Consider the following 19,703-nt stretch of genomic DNA (forward strand, 5'->3'; position numbering starts at 1 on the left):
ATCTAATCAAATATACCACTGATAACTGTTTTACGAACCTCCGTGAAACGAAAGGTAAACTCAACAACGTTGGGATTTTGGCATATATAGAAATATTTAGTAAAAATACCATCATAATTGAGTAAATATTATCTATCAATCGATACACATAAGATAAAAAGGAACAGAAGGAATATACGAAACCGCTAAGTCCTCTATGCGATAGGCAATTAAAACACACTCATTTTGAGTTGACAATTACCAAAGAAAAATGTTGTCACAGTGTCCTAAAAACTTCGACGAGATGATGTTTGTTTAAAAAACGTCTTAGAATACAATGGCAAATATATTTAAAAACCAAAACAAAAAAATCTTTCTTGATTTAGTTTATAAAGTAATATTTGCATGGTGGGTACTGGGGAAGGTTCTATGGTGTAATGGTTAGCACTCTGGACTCTGAATCCAGCGATCCGAGTTCAAATCTCGGTAGAACCTAATAATTGCTCCTTCATTTTTTTCCATATCTCATTTAAGATATTTGGTTTTTATTATTTGTAATTGGTATTGTCAGAGACAATTAAGTTTTACTGTTTATTTCGATCTATCTTGATTTGATTAAATGCTTAGATTTCTTGAGACACAATCCGGCTATTAAAGATCATTATTATTCCTCTTTCTTGTTGTCCACACTTAGGTTACAATATATATTCTTGTTCTGTGGTCAACCTGTAGCTTCCTTATTAATAAATTGATTATTAAAAAAGCAGTAAAACTATTGACTTAATTGCGTTTTTTGCACCATATTAAAAAAATTCTATATTTGTTGCCTGATATCATCATGTATTGTAGATATTGCCGCGGGCCAACGAGGAGTTTCTCTGCCGTCTTTTGAAAGCTAAAGATAGCAGCCAAATCTATCTATAATCAACAACCTACAATCTTTAAAAGGAAGTACACATTGGATAATGTAGTCTCCTACCCAATTTAAAAGTACTATCAAATATCTTGATGTCTATATCATAATATCTGAAATATCTCATAATATCTCATTGCTTTAATAATCTTTCTTTACAAATGTATGAGATAGAAAAAGAAAATTAATAGAGCTGTGCTGTTTAAACTTTCTTCAAAAGTACCACCAAAAATAACGATAGGAAATTTTTTAAAAGTGGTTGCACCGGAAGAGTAAAGACAAGTTTTGAAACTTGTTTCTTTGTCAGAGACAGAAAAGATAAGAAGCGGGAGAAGACACCATACTGGTGGCTTAGTCTTGTAGCAAAAGGCTATACTTAATTTCAGTTAAAATATGTGGCTAACTATTTCATGAAACTCGGTGACATTTGAAGTCAGAGCATACGGTAATGCAGTCGCTATCATCTTCATCGCTGTCTTACAGACATTTGGCAAAAGTTTCCACTGTCCTACCTCCGTAGTAACCGGTTAACATTGCTAACTCCAGTGACTGAATTGAAGTTATTTTATATATGAATTAAAATAAGCATGTTATATGGCTTTATTGAAGAACAGCTGTCTATAATATACCTCAAGAGTAATTTATCAACACCAATATAGGGGCTGTCTTAACAGCAGGGCCTTATAGAAGTTATTTATTGACAGTATGTAACAACATATATAGACCAGAATTCGAAACTCAGACCTGCAAGGCCCCATGGGCAACTGTCCGGTGTGCCCATGTCTTAATATGGCACTGACCAATATTGTATAATGCCCTTAATTAAAAAGACACTATCGCCTCGCAACCTAATTGCTACTTCCATGTTATTTTTGTGGTATTGAGAAGCATACAAGAGTTGTTTCCCCTTAGAAAAGGACCAGCTAATATTTTCTGTTTGTGTATTCACGTGTCTAAGTATTCTAAAATTTATTTAATTAGTGGTTTGATATATCGCCAACATTATTTTAACTACGCAAATACTCTGATGAGCGTCATGATCGTTTCATCTTTCATTCAGTAAGTTAAAACTAAGTAAAAAGAAATATACCTAACTTTTGACTTCGGACTTTGAATGTTGTTGACATTTCATTCCGATATTCTATAGGAACGGGCATTTTATTGGTAAGTTTATGAGATCGTATTTTCCCTCGACTACAGTGATATATATGGAATATAAAAGATAATGCTCTTTCGAAAAGTAATTGGTTAGAAAATATTCTTAATTGTGTCTATTCTTAATTGTTAAAAAAACTCCCACAAGTGGTTTTCCTCTTATAATTAAATAATCCAAAAGTGGCGCGCTTTTCGTTGGGCTTCATGCACAGTATTGAAGTTTATAGGAATTTTTTTTCGGAGTGTCATTGATTAATTCATCATGAACACTGTTAAATGTACTACAATGGCATATTTTACAGTTGCCAGCGATCTTTGGTCATCATACAATCAAAGTAGGAGACCCATTAATTAGTTTTAGCACTACATTAGATTTTCCTCGACTACAGTGATATGTACGAATATAAAAAGTAATACTTTTTGTAAAAATGGTTTTTAAATTAAATCAAGTCTTTAGTTGGACGAAAATGTCAGCAATTCGTTGTTCCTTGTATTTGATTATTGATCACAGACTAATTGTTTAAATTAAATGACTAGAAAATTAACTGTGTACGTAACTAATTTGCTTTCACTTTCATCCAGCACTCAACATGAGTTTTTTTTTTTATTACATTAGAATTTCCTGATAACGAATGTAATGACAACCATTTTTATTAATTAGCACTAAAACATCACCGAGAACAAGGTTTTGGGATTCACATGTACCACATTTCTTGTTATAGCAAATAGTTCCTCCTTGTAAAGTTCAGTTGGGTTACATGTAGAAAAAAATCTTGTTGCAATACAGACATATTAAAAGTGGAACGTTTTTTGTGAAGTCTGATTTTTCATTTCATTTTCGTTTGAATTCTATTTTGAATTGATTAGATTATTTAAATAAATAAATTGATTATTTTTTGGAGGTGGGGGTTGTCAAAGTTCTTTCAACAGTTTGTGATGTTATCGTGTATCCCTCATGCACTTCTCTTTGGACATGTCTCAGATTCCAATGGTGAATTTTGGGTTAATATAGGGCGTTACGATTATCAGAAAATCAAAAAAAAAATGTGTGTAATAGGTGTAAAACAACTTCCTATGAACGAATATGAAAAAAAAAATTCGCCCTATATTAACCGAATTTTGCTCATGTTCTATTATTTCCATTTGCATTGTATGTGTGTTTTTAAGATGGTGAGTTTTTACATGTGTGTATGGTAGGTGATGAAGACTGGATTTCAATATACATCATCCCAGTTCGCTTTGGGTTATCTCTAACGCATGTACACCTTTCTGTCAGCAAAATTACTCGTGAATATGCTATAATCACTGCTATTTCTATATTTATGTGACCACATTTGTCATCTTGTTTCTATCATCTAATCCAAAATACATAGAGAAAAGTGCAAAACTTAGAACTGACCACTGCATACAGGAGTGATGATTGAGTGGAACATTTTTATAGAATATTTGATGGACTGTTTAGGTCTATCTATGACCATTGGGATGGATTGTCTGATGGTGAGTGATTACACTTAATGTCGAAGGGCTAGATGGTCTATTGGATTATTTCAGTAGTACCTGTATGTTTTGCATTTGTTGCCATATCCAACCATCTTCCTTCACTGTGCTTGTGGAGAATTCCTTGCTTGTTTCCTCACAGTTATGGAATGCCCATTAGGCAACCATTGATGAGGCTCATAAAAATCTATATGACAATTAGAATTTTGGAGACATGAGCATTCACCCATCTGGAAGGCTATTGGAAGTATCAGAAGTAATCAGACTATCAATAATCCTGATTATGGATTTTTATGGTGAGCCATCAAGATAAGTCAAATGTGCTATAAAAAGTATGAGCAGCATATAAAGAATTTAAATCTGGATTATGTGATGAAAAGGTAGACTTTGGAGGGACTTCTGAGTGGTGTAAGACACAACATCAGGTGGAAATAAAATAAACCTTAACACTTGATATTGTTTGTTATATTTTTCGAAGATATAGTATGATGTATTTTTTTTTAATTAAGCTAATTTTTCTGAATGAAGATATTGAGTTATTTACAAAATCATTAAACTTTTTGTGCATTGCCTTACTAATGACAGTGTTGAAGGAAGAAGCTGCTGAATGACAAATAGAGAGTGACTATGAAAGTGATGGCATGGCATATTATGCTGGTGATATTTTCATTTTATAATGCTGTAAACTGGCAGAATTGTTAGCTTACCAAACAAAATGCTTTACATTTCTTCCAACACTTCAAGTTCTGAGTTCATATCCTATTAATGTCAATTTTGCCTTTCATCCTTTTGGGGTTAATAAAATAAAGTACCAGTCAAGTACCAGGATCATTGTAATTGACTTGTCTCTTCCCTTCAAAATGCTAGCCTTAATGCAATGAACTGGCATCCCTTTCAGGAGAATACTGTGATCTTCATCATTTATATGTCATGGAAACTGGGAAACTGATCTTATGAGTCTTAGCACTCTTTAATGAGTGTGCAAGATTTACAATTAAAATACTAATATGTTGTAGTAAGCATTATTATTAATTATAAGGATCAGAATCATTTTTAAACATATTTATATTTTACATTACTTTCTTTAATCTTTATCGCTATTGTAATGTATCTGATTTATTTTCAGAACCAGCACTAAATAAATATGTCGACAATAAAAAAGATGAGTATCCAAGGGATACGTAGTTTTGGCCCTGAAGATAGTGATAAACAAGTCATATCTTTCTTCTGCCCTTTGACTTTGATATTAGGACAGAATGGAACTGGTAAAACAGTGAGTATTTTTGGAATTGTCTATGTATTTCGTTTCTATAAAATCATGATCATCCTTTAATGTCTGTTTTCCATGCTGGCATGGGTTGGACAGTTTGACTAGAGCTGGCCAACTAGAGAGCTGCTCTAGGTTCCAGTCTGATTTGACTTGGTTTCTATGGCAATGCCCTTCCTACTGCCAATCACTTTACAGTGTGTGTTGGATGCTTTTAATGTGGCACTGGCATGAGTGCTTTATATTTGGTACAAGCACATTGCTGGCCAATCCTCTTCATCAGGGGATGTGGCCTTAACACTTCTGTTGTGGAGAAGAGGTCTTCTTGAGTACAACAAAGCAACAGGTATCTTGGTCCTTTGTCATTTCATTTGTAAAGTTAATTTTTCTGAGGTCCTTCTGTACTTTGTTCCATGTCTTCCTGGGTCTCTCTTTTCCATGATTTCCATTCACTTTCAGTGAACAGCACATCTTTATGGAGCTATTGGCATCCATCTGCTTCACATGACCAAACTAGCACAGTCTTCTCTCTTGCATACTACATCTAATTCCTCTTATCTGAAATATTGAAGCCTAATTATTTAGTTGATGCTGTTTAAAAATGCATAATGTCGCTCTTTCTCTCATGCTTAAAAATTTAAAGTTTCTTGATTCTTTCATAAAATATAAAGTTTAGATTGATATCATTTTATTTATATAATATCAAACTTAATTTGGTAGGTTATTTATTATTTGAAAGTAACATCTAATTTATGTTTTATTTTACAGACTATTATAGAATCTTTGAAATATATTACAACAGGTGACTTACCACCTGGATCTAAAACAAATGGTGCTTTTGTCCATGATCCAAAGGTAAGTAAATGGTTAATACTTTACACATCAGGGATGAAACAAACCCTTTCCTACACTTTAACCCTTTTGCATTCAGATTACTCTGTCAGATGTAGTACTTATTTATTCACATTTTTTAAAATTAATCATGCATCATCTTGCAGCCTCAAGGTTTTCATGGTGTGATTGTTATATTCAAAAAAAGGTGGCAAGCTGGCAGAATCATTAGCACAAAATGCTTTGGGGCATTTAATCTTGCTTTATGTTCTGAGTTCAAATCCTATTAAAGCCTGATAAGCTAATGTTTTAAGATTTAGACAACAGGTTAAAAATTCACTTCAGTTGTTTTGTGTTGTGTTTTAGCAGCTTAAAAAAGCTAATTTTTTCCATAATTTCAGCATCAAAATAAAGCAGGTAAGAAGGAAAATGATTGATTAGTCATAAGTTATTGAAGACCTGGTTAGTTGCAAGTAGTTTTTTATTGATAATTGTAAAAATGATGTAAATCAAAAAGGTAAAGTTCAATTCCTAGGAAGGAATGAACTGCTACAAATTTTTAGTGTTGAATTGGTGATTCACTGCCTTAACACTTCAACCATTTTATTCATCCCTTATAAGACATTGACTCAGTAACCATCTAGTTCTTATTTTCTTCTCATCCTTGATATAATATCTTCAGGTGTAGTTGTGTGATAAGAAATTGGTTTCCCAATCATATGGTCTTGGGTTCAGTCCCACTGTGTGATAGCTTGGGAAAGTGTCTTCAACTAAAGCCCCAGGTTGACCAAAGCTTTGTGAGTGGATTTTGAATAAATCTATTACAAAATTCAAAAACGACTACATCTTTTGAGATTTAGGTGCATTTTCAAACCCCAAAACAAATTCTATGTGATGAAAGTTGCAGAGAGGGTCATAGCCTAGCTAATTAGGGAGAGAGTTAGTTTAGATGAGATGCAGTTTGGGTTTGTGCCAAGGAGAAGCACTACTGATGCTTTGTTTCTGGTAAGAAAGCTGCAGGAGAAATACATAGCCAAAGATAAACCTCTCTTTTTGGCTTTTGTTGACAGGGTCCCCCGATCCCCTATCTGGTGGTCAATGTGGAAACTAAGGATAGACAAGTGGTTGGTGAGAGCTGTACGAGCCATGTACAAGGACACTGTCAGTAAGGTGATGGTTGGCAACAAGTATAGTGAAGAATTCGAGGTGCAAGTAGGGGTTGACCAAGGATCAGTCCTCAGCTCCTTCTTGTTCATCATAGTCCTCCAGGCGATAACAGAGGAATTTAAGACAGGCTGCTCCTGGGAACTCCTCTATGCTGATGACCTTGCTCTTATAGCCGAATCACTACCAATACTAGAGGAAAAGCTTCAAGAGTTGAAGCCAGGTCTAGAATTGAAGGGCCTTAGAGTTAACCTAACAAAAATCAAAGTCTTAGTAAGTAGAAAGGCAGGCAAATCACGAATCCCTTCAGGTAGATGGCCCTGCTCAATCTGTAGAAAAGATGTAGATAAAACTCCATAAGATGTACCCGGTGTAAGCTATAGACACATAAGAGGTGCAGTAATATCAGAGGAAGGTTAACGGAATATATTTTTGTGTGTGTTGGAAGGTGCACAGGTACAATAAACACCAAAAATGTACAGAAAATACATTCCATTACATGCCAGTGGGGAAAACTAAAAGTAGTTGATAGCGTCCGTTACCTAGGTGACCAAGTCAGTAGCAGAGGTGGATGCTCTGAGAGCACAGCTGCTAGAATAAGAATAGGCTAGGCAAAGTTCTGAGAGCTCCTACCTCTGCAGGTAACAAAGGGCCTCTCGCTCAGAGTGAAAGGCAGACTGTATGATAGCTAGGCATGCTACATGGCAGTGAAACATGGACTGTGACTGCTGAGGACATGTGTAGGCTTGTAAGAGATGAAGCTAGCATGCTCTGCTAGATGTGTAATGTCAGTGTGCATGCACAACAGAATGTAAGCGGCTTGAGTGAAAAGTTGGACCTAAGAAGCATCAGATGTGGTGTGCAAGAGAGATGACTGCGCTGGTATGGTCATGTGATGAGTATGGATGAGGACAGTTGTGCGAAGTGTCACACTCTACCGGTGGAGGGAACCTGTGGAAGAGGTAGACGCAGAAAGACATGGGATGAGGTGGTGAAGCATGATCTTCGAATGTTGGGCCTCACAGAGGCAATGACAAGCGATTGAGACCTTTGGAGATATGCTATACTTGAGAAGACCCGGCAAGCCAAGTGAGATCGTAGCTGTGGTTGATGCCAGTGTTGCGTAACTGGCCCATTAAAAGCACCCTTCAGTCGTTGGGCGATATGCTGTGCTTGTAAAGACCTGTCAAATCAAGTGAATCATAGTCGTGGCTGATGCCAGTGCCATCTGACTGGCACCCATGCTGGTAGCACATAAAAAGCACTGTTAGTGCACTGGGCCTCATGGAGGCAGTGATGTCAAGCCAGATGAGACTAGTCATGGCTGATGCCAGTGTTGCGTAACGGATCTGTTAAAAGCACCTTTTAATCATTGAGTGATATGCTGTGTTTGTGAAGACCCGTTAAACTGAGTGAAATCATAGTTGTAGCTGATGCCAGAGCTGTCTGACTGGCATATAAAAAGCACCATTCAAGCTTTGGGCCTCATGGAGGCAGTAACAGGTGATCAAGACCCTTAGTGATATACCATGTTTGTGTTGGCCTGTCAAGCCAAGTGAGATCATGTCATGGTCAATGTCAGTGTCAGGTCAGTGGCACGTAAAAAGCACCCACTACACTCTTGGAGAGGTTGGTGTTAGGAAGGGCATCCAGCTGTAGAAACATTGCCAAATCAGAGTGGAACCTGGTGCAGACCCCTGGCTTACCAGTTTCCAAGTCAAACCATCCAACCCATACCTGCATGGAAAGCGGACATTAAATGATGATGATATGTATGTATATATATTGCCTTTAGCAGTTGAAATATATCACAAACATATATAATTTAACCTAAAGTTTGTTTATGCCTAAACATGGCTTAGCACTGATATTACTGTCATTGTCATGACCTTGACGGTCTATTGGCACAAATCTATCGATGTTGTTGACTGTATTTTAATTAAAGCCACGGCTTCATTAGATCTATCCAGAGTTGCTTCTTTTAGGTAGTTGCCATTGATAATGGCTAAAAAGCTTGAAACCTCAAAGTCTGAGAATCTGCCAGGTGGCAGCACTAGGCAGATATGGTGTTTTTACATCTTTTTCACCATAAAAGAGAATTTCTTTCTCCAATGTAACTGCAATGATTTTACCTTTAGCTGTTGAAACATGTCACAAACATATTTAAACAAACCGAAAGTTCACACCCACACATGTATTTGTGTGTACTAGTCTTCTTGCCTTGACGTCATGTAATAGTTGTAAATGAATGTTACCATCAGGCAAGCAGTGTCCTTCATTTCTAGTCTTCTGAGAAAACATATCTAATCATGGGGAAATATTACCTTACTTGGAAACAAATGAAGGTTGGCTACAGGAACGACATCCAGCTGTAAAAAATCCACCTCAACAAATTCCATCCGACCCATATAAGCATGGAAAAGTTGATATTAAATGAAAGTGATGATACTTCTGAGGTATCACTCGAAACAAATAGCTTCTCAGATAACTATCAGTTATTTAATACTTGTTGTTTGACGTTTTTTTCCTTCCAGATTGCCCATGAGAAAGAAGTTAAAGCACAAGTCAAGTTACATTTCAAAGACATTATTCAGAAAGATGTTATTGTATCACGAGCAATGACAGGAACACAAAAGGTGTGAGTTGTTTATCATATTTAAGATAACTTCACCAATCTATCAGCTCGACATTTTTTGCACAACTAGGAAAATAGGGATGAGTTCTTCAGAAATATTAGTTTTCTTGAAGTATATATATATATATATATACATATATATATATATATATATATGTGTGTGTGTTATTTAGAGATAGTAGTCCTCATCATCACACCATATAAAAGAATTTTAATTTAATTACTTACTACTCATTTCTCTGCTACACATGTTTCTTGAGGTTCTTTTACGGTTCCTTAAGCACGCAGTGTTTTACAGGAACATTTAAAATGTAACCCCAATCATCAGGCCTTTAAATAACTTTATCATAGTTCGATGCCAAATACTATATTTTAATTTTAACAGATAAGTATGCGTATGTGTAAATAGATTCGCCGGGCCTTACTGTGCAAGCCATAATTTAATTCAAATAAAATTAATAATAATAAAAAATACAAAACCTAAATTCTCACGTAACTTATGTCTGTAAACATTCATATAAAATTAATATGTAGTATTTGGTATCGAACTATGATAAAGTTATGTAGAGGACTGATGATTGGATGATATATATATATCTACATATATGTATATATACACACACATATTCATACTTGCGTACATATGCTCAAACACACACACATTATATGCATACATGTATGCATGCATGAATGAATGCAAACATACATAGTAAAATTTTATGAAAGTTGCTTCCTCACAAATTTATGACTGAATTTTGTGTCTTATTGATTCTCCATCTAGTGATGGAATTTTTCCTCTTTTATTTGGGTTGAAGACAAGTCCCACCTAATTTCAAATGCTGTCCTTTCTTTTCACAGGCTAAAAAAGTTGAAACGCGAACTTTAGATGGTGTTATAACAAGAAGATCAACTGATGGAGACAAGAGCCTCACTCAGAAATGTGCTGAAATAAATAGAGAAGTACAAAATCACTCGTTATTTTTTGGAAATTTAAATCAATGTAAATTACTTGCTTTTTGAGGATAATGATAAAGATCCTTCCTGATTCATATAGACTCTAGACTCATAGGACTGGTTTCCCAGTTTCTATAGCTTATATATTCCCCACTTGGATGGGATGCTGGTCTGTTGCAGGATTACTCACTTTTACCAGCTGAGTGGACTGGAGCAACGTGAAATGAAGTGTTTTACTCAAGAGGACAGTATGTTGCTCAGTCCAGGAATTGAAACCGCAATCCTCCTTTATCCTGCTTTTTGAGGGTTTTTTAAAGTTAATTTTGTAAATATTTTTACCATTCTAGTAAAAATACTCAGCAAAAATACTCAGCAAAAATTTCTGATTCAGCCTGTTTGAGACAAATAAAATAATGTAGCCTTGCTTAAGGCCTAATAACTGAAAGAAATATCTGCAAAATCTCTGTAATATTATATCCTACTACCTTGAAATAAGGAAGGACATACTGGATAATGTTTCCTGGGTGCACTATTCCTGAGAAAAAAAAATTAGATTGAATGGTCATTGTTGAAATGCTTTGGATCATAGGCTACTCAATCAATGCTGATCTTGGGCTAAGCAGGGACAACAAACATAGGTATATTGTTGAGCTATATACTCTCTTTGCTTTTTCTATTACTGTTTCAATAACTTCTATTTCTCTTAGTCAGCCAATTCTATCTTCTACTTATTTTAGTTCCTTCTGCTACTATATCCACATTTGGTATGATATAAAGATTGCTTTTTCATACTACTGCTTTCATTGCTAATATTTATTTTTCAATAATCTTATGGCTGTTTGCAACTCAGTGACTGAAAAGCCACTATTATTCTATATGTCATTGGCAGTGAGATTTGGATGGTATGCAGGGCTGGATACCTACCATTGAGGAAGTGCAGTATGCTGAAGTCACATGATATGGCAGTTTCAACACCCATACCAGATGGTTCTCATCTGCTATGATATATACCTGTGCTTTTAGAACCATGCTAAAAGGATCTCTCTCAAGGGAAATATCGCAGTATTTAGTGCCTTAATCATACATTCATGTTTAGTAGAATATAAAGATTGCTTTTGGTATCAATACTGCTTCTGTTGTTCATATTTATATCTTACATATCTATCTGTCCGTTTGTCCTTCCCTCTCTTCACAATTACCCCTTGACCTCACTTTTCCACATCTTTCATCTTATTTGTCTGCAGTTTTATAGCCTAGTGACATATTATTTTCCTCTCTTTCTGAAGAAGGATGCATTTGAAATGTTGAACTTATCTTCTTTATGGTATAAAGCATATTTAATTGTTTGAACTATGTATGACTTGTTAATGCAGAATATCACTAGTTGCCTCACATTTCAGCTTATCATGTTTTTGTTTAATTTCTTTCTCTTTAGATGATTATTTCTTTGGGTGTCTCAAAAGCAGTATTAGAAAATGTCATTTTCTGTCACCAAGAAGAGGCTAACTGGTACGTATAATTAAACACATTATCATCATTAAACTACTACCACCTTAAAATTTATTGTTTTCTGTGCTAGTAAATTTACAGTTGCATATCTTAGTTATTACTATCTTGTGCCATTTTGCTTGCTTGGGAGTCCTAGCTTTCTAAGGATTTAATATCAATTAAATTTCTTCCCTTTCTTTGTTCATTTAGATTTTGTTTTGAAATACCTGTATTTTTCTCATTCTATTTTACCAAGGTTTATTTTGTAAACAACAAAAGCTCTGATATTACACTGCTCTCAGTATATCAGAACCTTTTAGTATCAAATGGAGAGACAGCAGTGTTTTCCATAGATAAGGTTCTCTTTTGCTTTTAAGAGTATCTTATGAATTCCTCCATGCAACTAGATCATTTCATTGAGAAAGCAGATAAGCTAAAATAGAGAGGATTGTGGTTTAGAACATTCTTGTGTTCTAATGGTGGAGTCTTGCTCACTCGTATCTGTGTAATGTATGTCAAGACTCATATAAAATCTCATAGGCAAGCAAACATTAAGTCATGAGACCTGTCCTGTTCAGTGTATGTGGTGGAAAATGAAAAAGTGCGTACATGTTTCTTGTTCTTGTAAATATGATTATTAGAGATGTTGTCTTCTTTTTTGAAGCTCAAAATTAAATGCAAAGAGTAGGATACATTGAGTATGTGCTTTTGCAACAGTAGATACAAGAGACCATTTAAGATGCCTACCATATAAATCTATAGTTTTATAGCTAAAATTTCTTCCTCTGTACAAAAGCAGGTTATATGAAGTGTAAGAAGTGTCTGGTATTGTATGGATATTAAAAGAGATTGTGTTAAAAAGGCTGGTGGTAGTAAATTGGTTGTGGTTTGGAACATTTCTTTTCCTGAACTTATTGTCATGAATCAGAACTTGCTGGTTATGTACTGACATAAACTTCCAAAGAAGCTCAATTCTTTGTTAAAAAGCTATGAAGTTAAAGACATGCATACATTATCTTTATTGATATAATCTGGGTACATTTTATTTGGCATTGAAGTTAAGATATTAGATAATTGAACACAAACAAGAACTTTCTTATTCAGAGCATGAGCTGTAAGATATATATCCCAAATAAGTTACAATGCTACTTCACATATGAGTAATTCTCAGCAGAGTGACCATCCAATTGTAAAACATATGCTCTAAAAGATCATACTCAATTATTTCTTTGTATTTTCACACAACATCCTATTATGTCTAACATGGAAAAATGAATGTAAAACAGAATTATATTTTCAAAATGCAAGTTTAGTACATCTTTTGTGCATTCTTTTTACCCTTTTATAGGCCACTGAGTGAAGGAAAAGTTTTAAAAGAGAAATTTGATGCTATATTTGCTTCAACTCGCTATGTCAAAGCCTTAGAATCAATTCGTAAATATAAACAAGTACAAGTAAGAATGATTTTTATTGTTAACTATCAGCTTTATTAATCAAAATAAACTACCTTCAAAATTCTGAAAGTCTCATTAGGACTTGTGAGGAAGACTAGTATATGACATTAACTCTTTCGTTACTGTATTTCTAACCAAAATGCACCTCTTACATATTTCAATTAAATTCTAAAATAATCAAGAATTAAGACAAGTTTCATAAACAATTATAATTTTGACATTACTTACATTTGGCAGATATTTTGTCCTCTTCTTGTTTGTTGTTAACACAACATTTTGGCTGATATACCCTCCAGCCTTCATCAGGTGTCTTGGGGAAATTTCGAACCTGGGTTCTCATTCCTAAAGTATTTTTCGATGTTATTATTATCATCATTATTATTATTCAGGTCACTGCTTGGAATCGAACTCGGAATCTCAAATTAGTGGCCCGTGCTCTTCACCCCAAGATTCTGAGTTTGATTCCAAGCAGTGACCTGAATAATAATAATAATAATAACATCGAAAAATACCTAAGGAACAAGAACCCCAGTTCGAAATTTCCCCAAGACACCTGATGAAGGCTGGAGGGTATATCAGCCGAAACGTGTTAACAACATGATGAGGACAAATATCCGTCAAATGTAAATAATGTACATAATTCCTCATCTCTTAAATATTGAACTGTAACTCTAATTTTTTATATTTATCAACACAATGTAATTTTTGGCTCCTGTGCCAATGGCACATAAAAAGCACCAACCGAACATGGCCAATGCCAGTACTCCCACACTGGCTCCCGTGCCAGTGGAATGTAAAAAACACCATCTAAACGTGGTCGATGCCAGGTCTGCCTGACTGGTTCCCATGTCGGTGGAACATAAAAAACACCCACTGATCATGGCTAATGCCAGTACCTGCTGACTGGCTCTTATGTCGGTGGCACATAGAAAGCACCATCCAAACAGGATCGATGCCAGGCCCATCTGACTGGCTCCTGTACCAGTGGCATGTAAAAAGCACCCACTACACTTTTGGAGTAGTTGATATTAGGAAGGGCATCCAGCTGTAGAAACATTGCCAGATCAGATTGGAGCCCTGTGCAGCCGCTGGCTCTCCAGATCTCAGTCAAACTGTTCAACCCATGCCAGCATGGAAAACAGACATTAAACGATGATGATGACAATAGGTATTTAAATTGTCTTCAAGCATCAGCATGGAAAATGAGTTATTAGATAATAGTTGATTGAGTATACAACAAAATTTTAATATAAAAAATTGTGCAAATTGTGGATTATCTATCAGTTGAAATTAATGGACATAATATAGGTGTAAAGTAAAGGTAAAACAACAAAATATTGGAATTTATTTTTGAAGGAAACTAAGAAATAAAATACCACCAATTAAATGAAATAAACTCACATATATACATATAATGATTCACAATACAAATTAATCAAAATTTATCCTGCATCTTACAAGTAGATAAAAACAAGGTAAATTTTTAAAAAATATTTATAAATCTAATTTATATCCATATATAAATATATATATATATATATATATATATAAATATAAACTATATATATATAAAAACTATATATATAAAGTTATTAATGAGGGATTACCAACTGGAACAAATACGTTATAAGTTCTCTGTTACTACACCAGGCTATCAATATTGTTTAAATTAGTAAAGAACTCCGTGTATTTTTATGACAGGGACTGAAGTTATAGTTCAATACCATTCTATATTGTAGATCCATGGTTGTGTTCCAGTTATACTGGCTTTTACCCAGATTAATATACAGGACAAGGCATTAACAACTGTCATTACATATTTTCCTTTATAGTAGTAAATTTGACTTACAGTTGTTTTCAGTAATGATAGGTATTGTTATTGATTTGGCCCATTGATTGGTTGAGAAAAATTGAATCACCTAGAAAATTAATGCTACTTTCGTCAGTCATTTCTGAAAGAAATGGTATAGGTATGGGGAAGGGAGTGAATAGAGGCAATAAGAAGAGAGATAGAGAGGAAGAGGGAGAGAAGTGATGATTGAGAAAAGAAGAACTAAGGGGAAGAGAGGAAGGAATAAAAAGAAGAGGGGAGGCATTCGATAGAAAAAGGAAGAGGATGGTCAAAATTAATGCTTGTAATTGGGTCATTACACACAAAGCATTTGCATCGTTTTCAGGTTAAATACTATCTGGATATTGTGTTGAAATTTGATATGTAGCTAGCCAACTTAGAGGGCTTTACGTTTATTGATGTACTGAAAAGATAGGTGGTTTGCATAATGTCTTTTGAAAACACCATTGCATAACCCAGTATAATTTTTATTTTCAGTTAGGTTGAATTTTGAAGTGTTGCTGTGACTTCTACCTCATATATGTCAGAGTTTATCATACATGCCTGGTCAATAGAGCAAGCTTCAAGTTCTTGACAGTTACAATTGAGAGTGGGCTCTTGGTGATGCTTACAAGTAATAATGTTCTTCATATTGGGGCAGCATAATTTGTGTGTCGTTAAAAATCTTCTTGTATTTATGGTTTACTGGGAAATGCTTATATAAAAGACAGGAATTTCTTGTCTACATTAGTTTTAACGTTAAAGGAAAACGGGGAATGAACCATATTATTTTTCTAGGTCTATTTTTATGATTCATATTTTTACTTGGAGGGTTGTAATATGTGTTATCTTTGAAGCTGCTGTTAGCTAAGGTATTGTTATAGTAGGAGGCTGCCTTATTAACTATTTCTTTAGAAGAAGAGTGATTAGATATCCTATTACTAATGTTAGCTATCAGGTTTTTAAACACTATAGTAGGGTGTATGTGGGAGAGTTTCTTGTTTGGCTTATGATATGGTTTATAAGAGCAGGAGTTTAGATCTAGGGAAACATCTAAAAAATGTGCTTTTGACAGATTAGTATTTACAGTGATTTTGAGGCCTAATTGACTAAAGGTATTAAGAGCAATGTGAGATGAAATGTTTTGCACTTTATTCAAGAACACAATGCAATCACCCTGTTTGGAATTATTGAACCCACAATTTCGCAATCATGAGTGCAGCACCCAAACCGCTGGGCCATATGCCCATATATACAATTAAAATTAACACTAATCATAAAGACACACTGGGCATCTAACCTGTTTAGAATAGGAGTCAAACTGATGCTTTTTGAATGAAATGCACTAAGATAGACACTTTCTAGCCATTTTCTCCAAAGAAACGCACTGAGCCAGTGATTAATCATCCAAACATTATTTTCTCTTAAATCCTATTGGCAGTGAGTTAATCCTTTCAAGTCTCTATTATTTGGTAGCAATATCTTATGGCTAATATATATATGGACTGCACTAATTATAAATGATTAGTTAATCTACTCTGTACAACAGTTAAGAACAGCTACTGCCTGACTATTTTAATTGTAAACATGTGAGCCTTTGACAGTCCATCACTGATAATTGCAAAGAATAATCTGTACTATATACAATGCATTGTAAAGAGAGTTGCTAACAGGAAAGACATCTGGTTATAAAACACTGTTTTAAAAAGAGAACCATGACGAGTATGATTAGAAAACATCCATTAGTGCCTGTTAGGCTGCTTTAAAAGGTAAAAATAGCCTGAAAACATTTGCTATTGCATTGAGTCAAGAATAAGAGATGATGATCTGTATTGCTGTTTCAATTATCTTGCTGCTGATCACATTTTGAACCCCTGCTTTTGCTGATTTATAAAATAAATTGTGATAAATCTCGTGTTTAATTCTCTCAGGATGGTTCCATAAAAGAAAAGAAAACGGATCTAAAGTATCTGAAAGAACACAAAGAAAAAGTCACACAAGTAAGTTTAAAACTTCTTCTTTGTTTATTATTATTATGCTTTTAGTAGGTGTTGTATCTTTTGCTTAAAGGAATATATTTCATTTCTTCATTCAAAGTTGATCATTTGCTTGTTGGAGTTTCTTGTTATGTGAAATTTTTCAGGTGATAAAAGGAATAATCTTTTTGTTATCAGAATGATTGTACATAGTGAGAAATACTGTAAATCATCAGCTTTGAACAATTAAATAAACTTCAATGTATATATGAGTACTCTTGTTTGTACATCTAAATGTGTTTGTTTATTTGTGTGTATATTGTGTGTTTTTGCATGTCCATTGATGGTAAGTAGTGGCAAAAATGTATCAAAAGTGGTTTTATAGTGTAAATTATTTAATTTAGTTAGCTGAAACAATATGACTGAAATGTCGAGTGTCTACAAACAAAGCTGTATCTTATTTTGAATCAAAATAGCTAACTGAAGAAAAAATGTAGCAGTATTTGTTGAAAAGTTTCAGCCAGTTTGGTTTTGGCTGACTGAAATAAATTACATTCATTCCTCTCCTTGTTTTCTATCTTGCAAGTTACTTGGCAACTTTACTAATGCTGGTTGGCACAAAAAAAAGCACCCAGTACACTGTGGAGTGGTTGATATTAAGAAGGACATCCTGTTGTAGAAACCATGCCGAAGCTGACATTGGAGCCTAAAGTGGCCTCACAACTCACTGGATTCTGTCAAACTGTCCACCCATGCAAGCATGGAAAGTGAATGCTAAATTGTGATGATGATTATACTTATATTTGATTTAATCAACTTTTAGCAACTTCTGTATTTGCAAATATTTTTGTTGTTCCTTGTACAAGTTTCAGCATTATCATCATTACCATCACTGCTGCTATTTATATTGTTTGTACATCTGCTTTTCCATGCTGGCATGGGTTGTATTCTTTGTTATATTTGGAATAACATCTCATAGGTGTGTGTGACCTTTTGTTTGTATCAGTATTTATGTTTATGAAAAACTGATATTGTGTCAAAATTGATTTGGCAAAAATAGTTTGATATGCACCAAACTAAAATAAGTAGTTTATGATCAGCTAAATTCAAAAGGTGGATTCATCTTATGGCCTCAGGTCAGTAACTGAAAATGTTAAAATTTCTGAATACAAGGGTATCATCATTATCAACATTTAACGTCTTGTTTTCTATGTTGGCATGGGTTGGACAGCTTGAAAGGAACTAGCAAGACCAGGGGCTGCTCCTGGTTTCATACTCTGTTTTGGTTTGGTTTCTACAGCTTTACTAGTCCTACCTGGGTCCCCAATCTTCCCACAACAACCACAATAAGGTACAAAGTATAGCAAACAGTGCACTAAGTGTAATATGTTGTACACAAGTGGAGTTCTGTATGCAATAGGGATGATGGTAGTTTCCAAAAGCTAAAGAATTGCCTGAAAATATTCTTATGTTTAGTTAAATTTATTAATTGATTACCTTTTTATGTTTTTATTTTTTTGTTTTTAGTTAGAAAATAACAAATCAGAACTGGAAAGTAAGTATGCAGCTTCCAAGGATTCGGTGAAGAAAATGATGGAAGAGCTAGAACCAATTAAAGTAAGTGTTTTATTTATTTATTTATTTATTTTAATTATTTTACATTTTCTGATTAGAAGTTTCAGGCGAAGAAATTTGTTTTGCAATTAAGTGGTTTTTCAGTTCAATCCTATTGTATGATATTTTAAGCAAGTGCCTTTACCATTTCTTGGGATTGACTCAAGCCATGTGAGTAAATTTTGGTTGATAGAAACTGTAGAGAAGCGCATTGGATGGATCATATCTGATTTTGGTGATATACTTAGCCCTTTAGCATTCAGCTTACTCCGTCAAATTTAATGCTTATTTATTCACTTTGTTTTGAATTAATCATTTATTATCTTGTAGCTTTGAGATTTTGATAGCGCAATTGTATATTTTTAGAATGACATTGTAGAGTAGTTGTGATAGGTTGGATCTGGTCAGTTTGAACATAAAACATGGTAGAATATTTGGGCCAGATATGGCCAGTTTTAATGCTAAAGGGTTAAACCATTGTCTGATTTAACTCCTGTACCATGCCCTTGGATACCTATAACTATGTTCACTCTCTGCAAGCATTAGGACCAGGTTTTTAGTCTAAGAACGACCCATGAGGTGGGCTTTCTTTCTCTCTTTTTACTGTTTTGGATGATCTTCAAAAAAAGTTTTTGACTCTGTCCTTCCTTCTTAAACTACCATAGTTTCTCAAGCACAAAGTCATCTTAAGTATAATACAATCTTCAGTTTTTGAACTTAAAAACCTGCAATATATTTTATCCTATTACCTTTTTTATGTGAGTATAACTTATCACCCTTTAATTTTGACCCTGATATTTTGTGTTGAATTTTTCACATTGTAACATGTAAATATAATAAACCATAAAAATATATCCATGTATTTTTGAACTTTTGACAATGGAAGTTAATGGTCATATGCATTTGCCTCGTTGAATTCCAGCTGTAGGATTCACTATGTATGAC

General features: G+C 34.3%; 1 protein-coding gene and 1 non-coding gene across 6 annotated transcripts in view; both read left to right on the forward strand.

The window, feature by feature from the left end:
• The first annotated feature begins 402 nt into the window (after positions 1-402).
• Trnaq-cug lies at positions 403-474 on the forward strand. Its single transcript has one exon. It is a non-coding gene; the product is annotated as a tRNA-Gln (tRNA).
• Positions 475-1,482: 1,008 nt separating this feature from the next.
• The window catches only part of LOC115217443 (DNA repair protein RAD50), an 80,623-nt gene continuing 62,402 nt past the window's right edge, over positions 1,483-19,703 (forward strand). Inside the window, exons 1-9 of one of the 5 annotated variants that reach the window (XR_004999061.1) lie at positions 1,483-2,056; positions 4,671-4,817; positions 5,580-5,666; positions 9,341-9,442; positions 10,300-10,401; positions 11,831-11,904; positions 13,232-13,337; positions 17,100-17,168; positions 18,672-18,761. Coding sequence is in view for 4 of the 5 variants with exons in the window: in XM_029787147.2 (XP_029643007.1) it covers positions 4,689-4,817; positions 5,580-5,666; positions 9,341-9,442; positions 10,300-10,401; positions 11,831-11,904; positions 13,232-13,337; positions 17,100-17,168; positions 18,672-18,761 (759 nt within the window). In the remaining variant the exon portion in view is untranslated. Of the gene's footprint in view, positions 2,057-2,258; positions 2,383-2,440; positions 2,458-4,670; positions 4,818-5,579; positions 5,667-9,340; positions 9,443-10,299; positions 10,402-11,830; positions 11,905-13,231; positions 13,338-17,099; positions 17,169-18,671; positions 18,762-19,703 lie in introns of those variants that run through there. The other 4 variants (XM_029787147.2, XM_036502688.1, XM_036502689.1 and 1 more) reach the window with 4 other exon arrangements.

The sequence above is a fragment of the Octopus sinensis genome, linkage group LG1 (genome assembly GCF_006345805.1).
Source record: "Octopus sinensis linkage group LG1, ASM634580v1, whole genome shotgun sequence".
Taxonomy (NCBI): domain Eukaryota; kingdom Metazoa; phylum Mollusca; class Cephalopoda; order Octopoda; family Octopodidae; genus Octopus; species Octopus sinensis.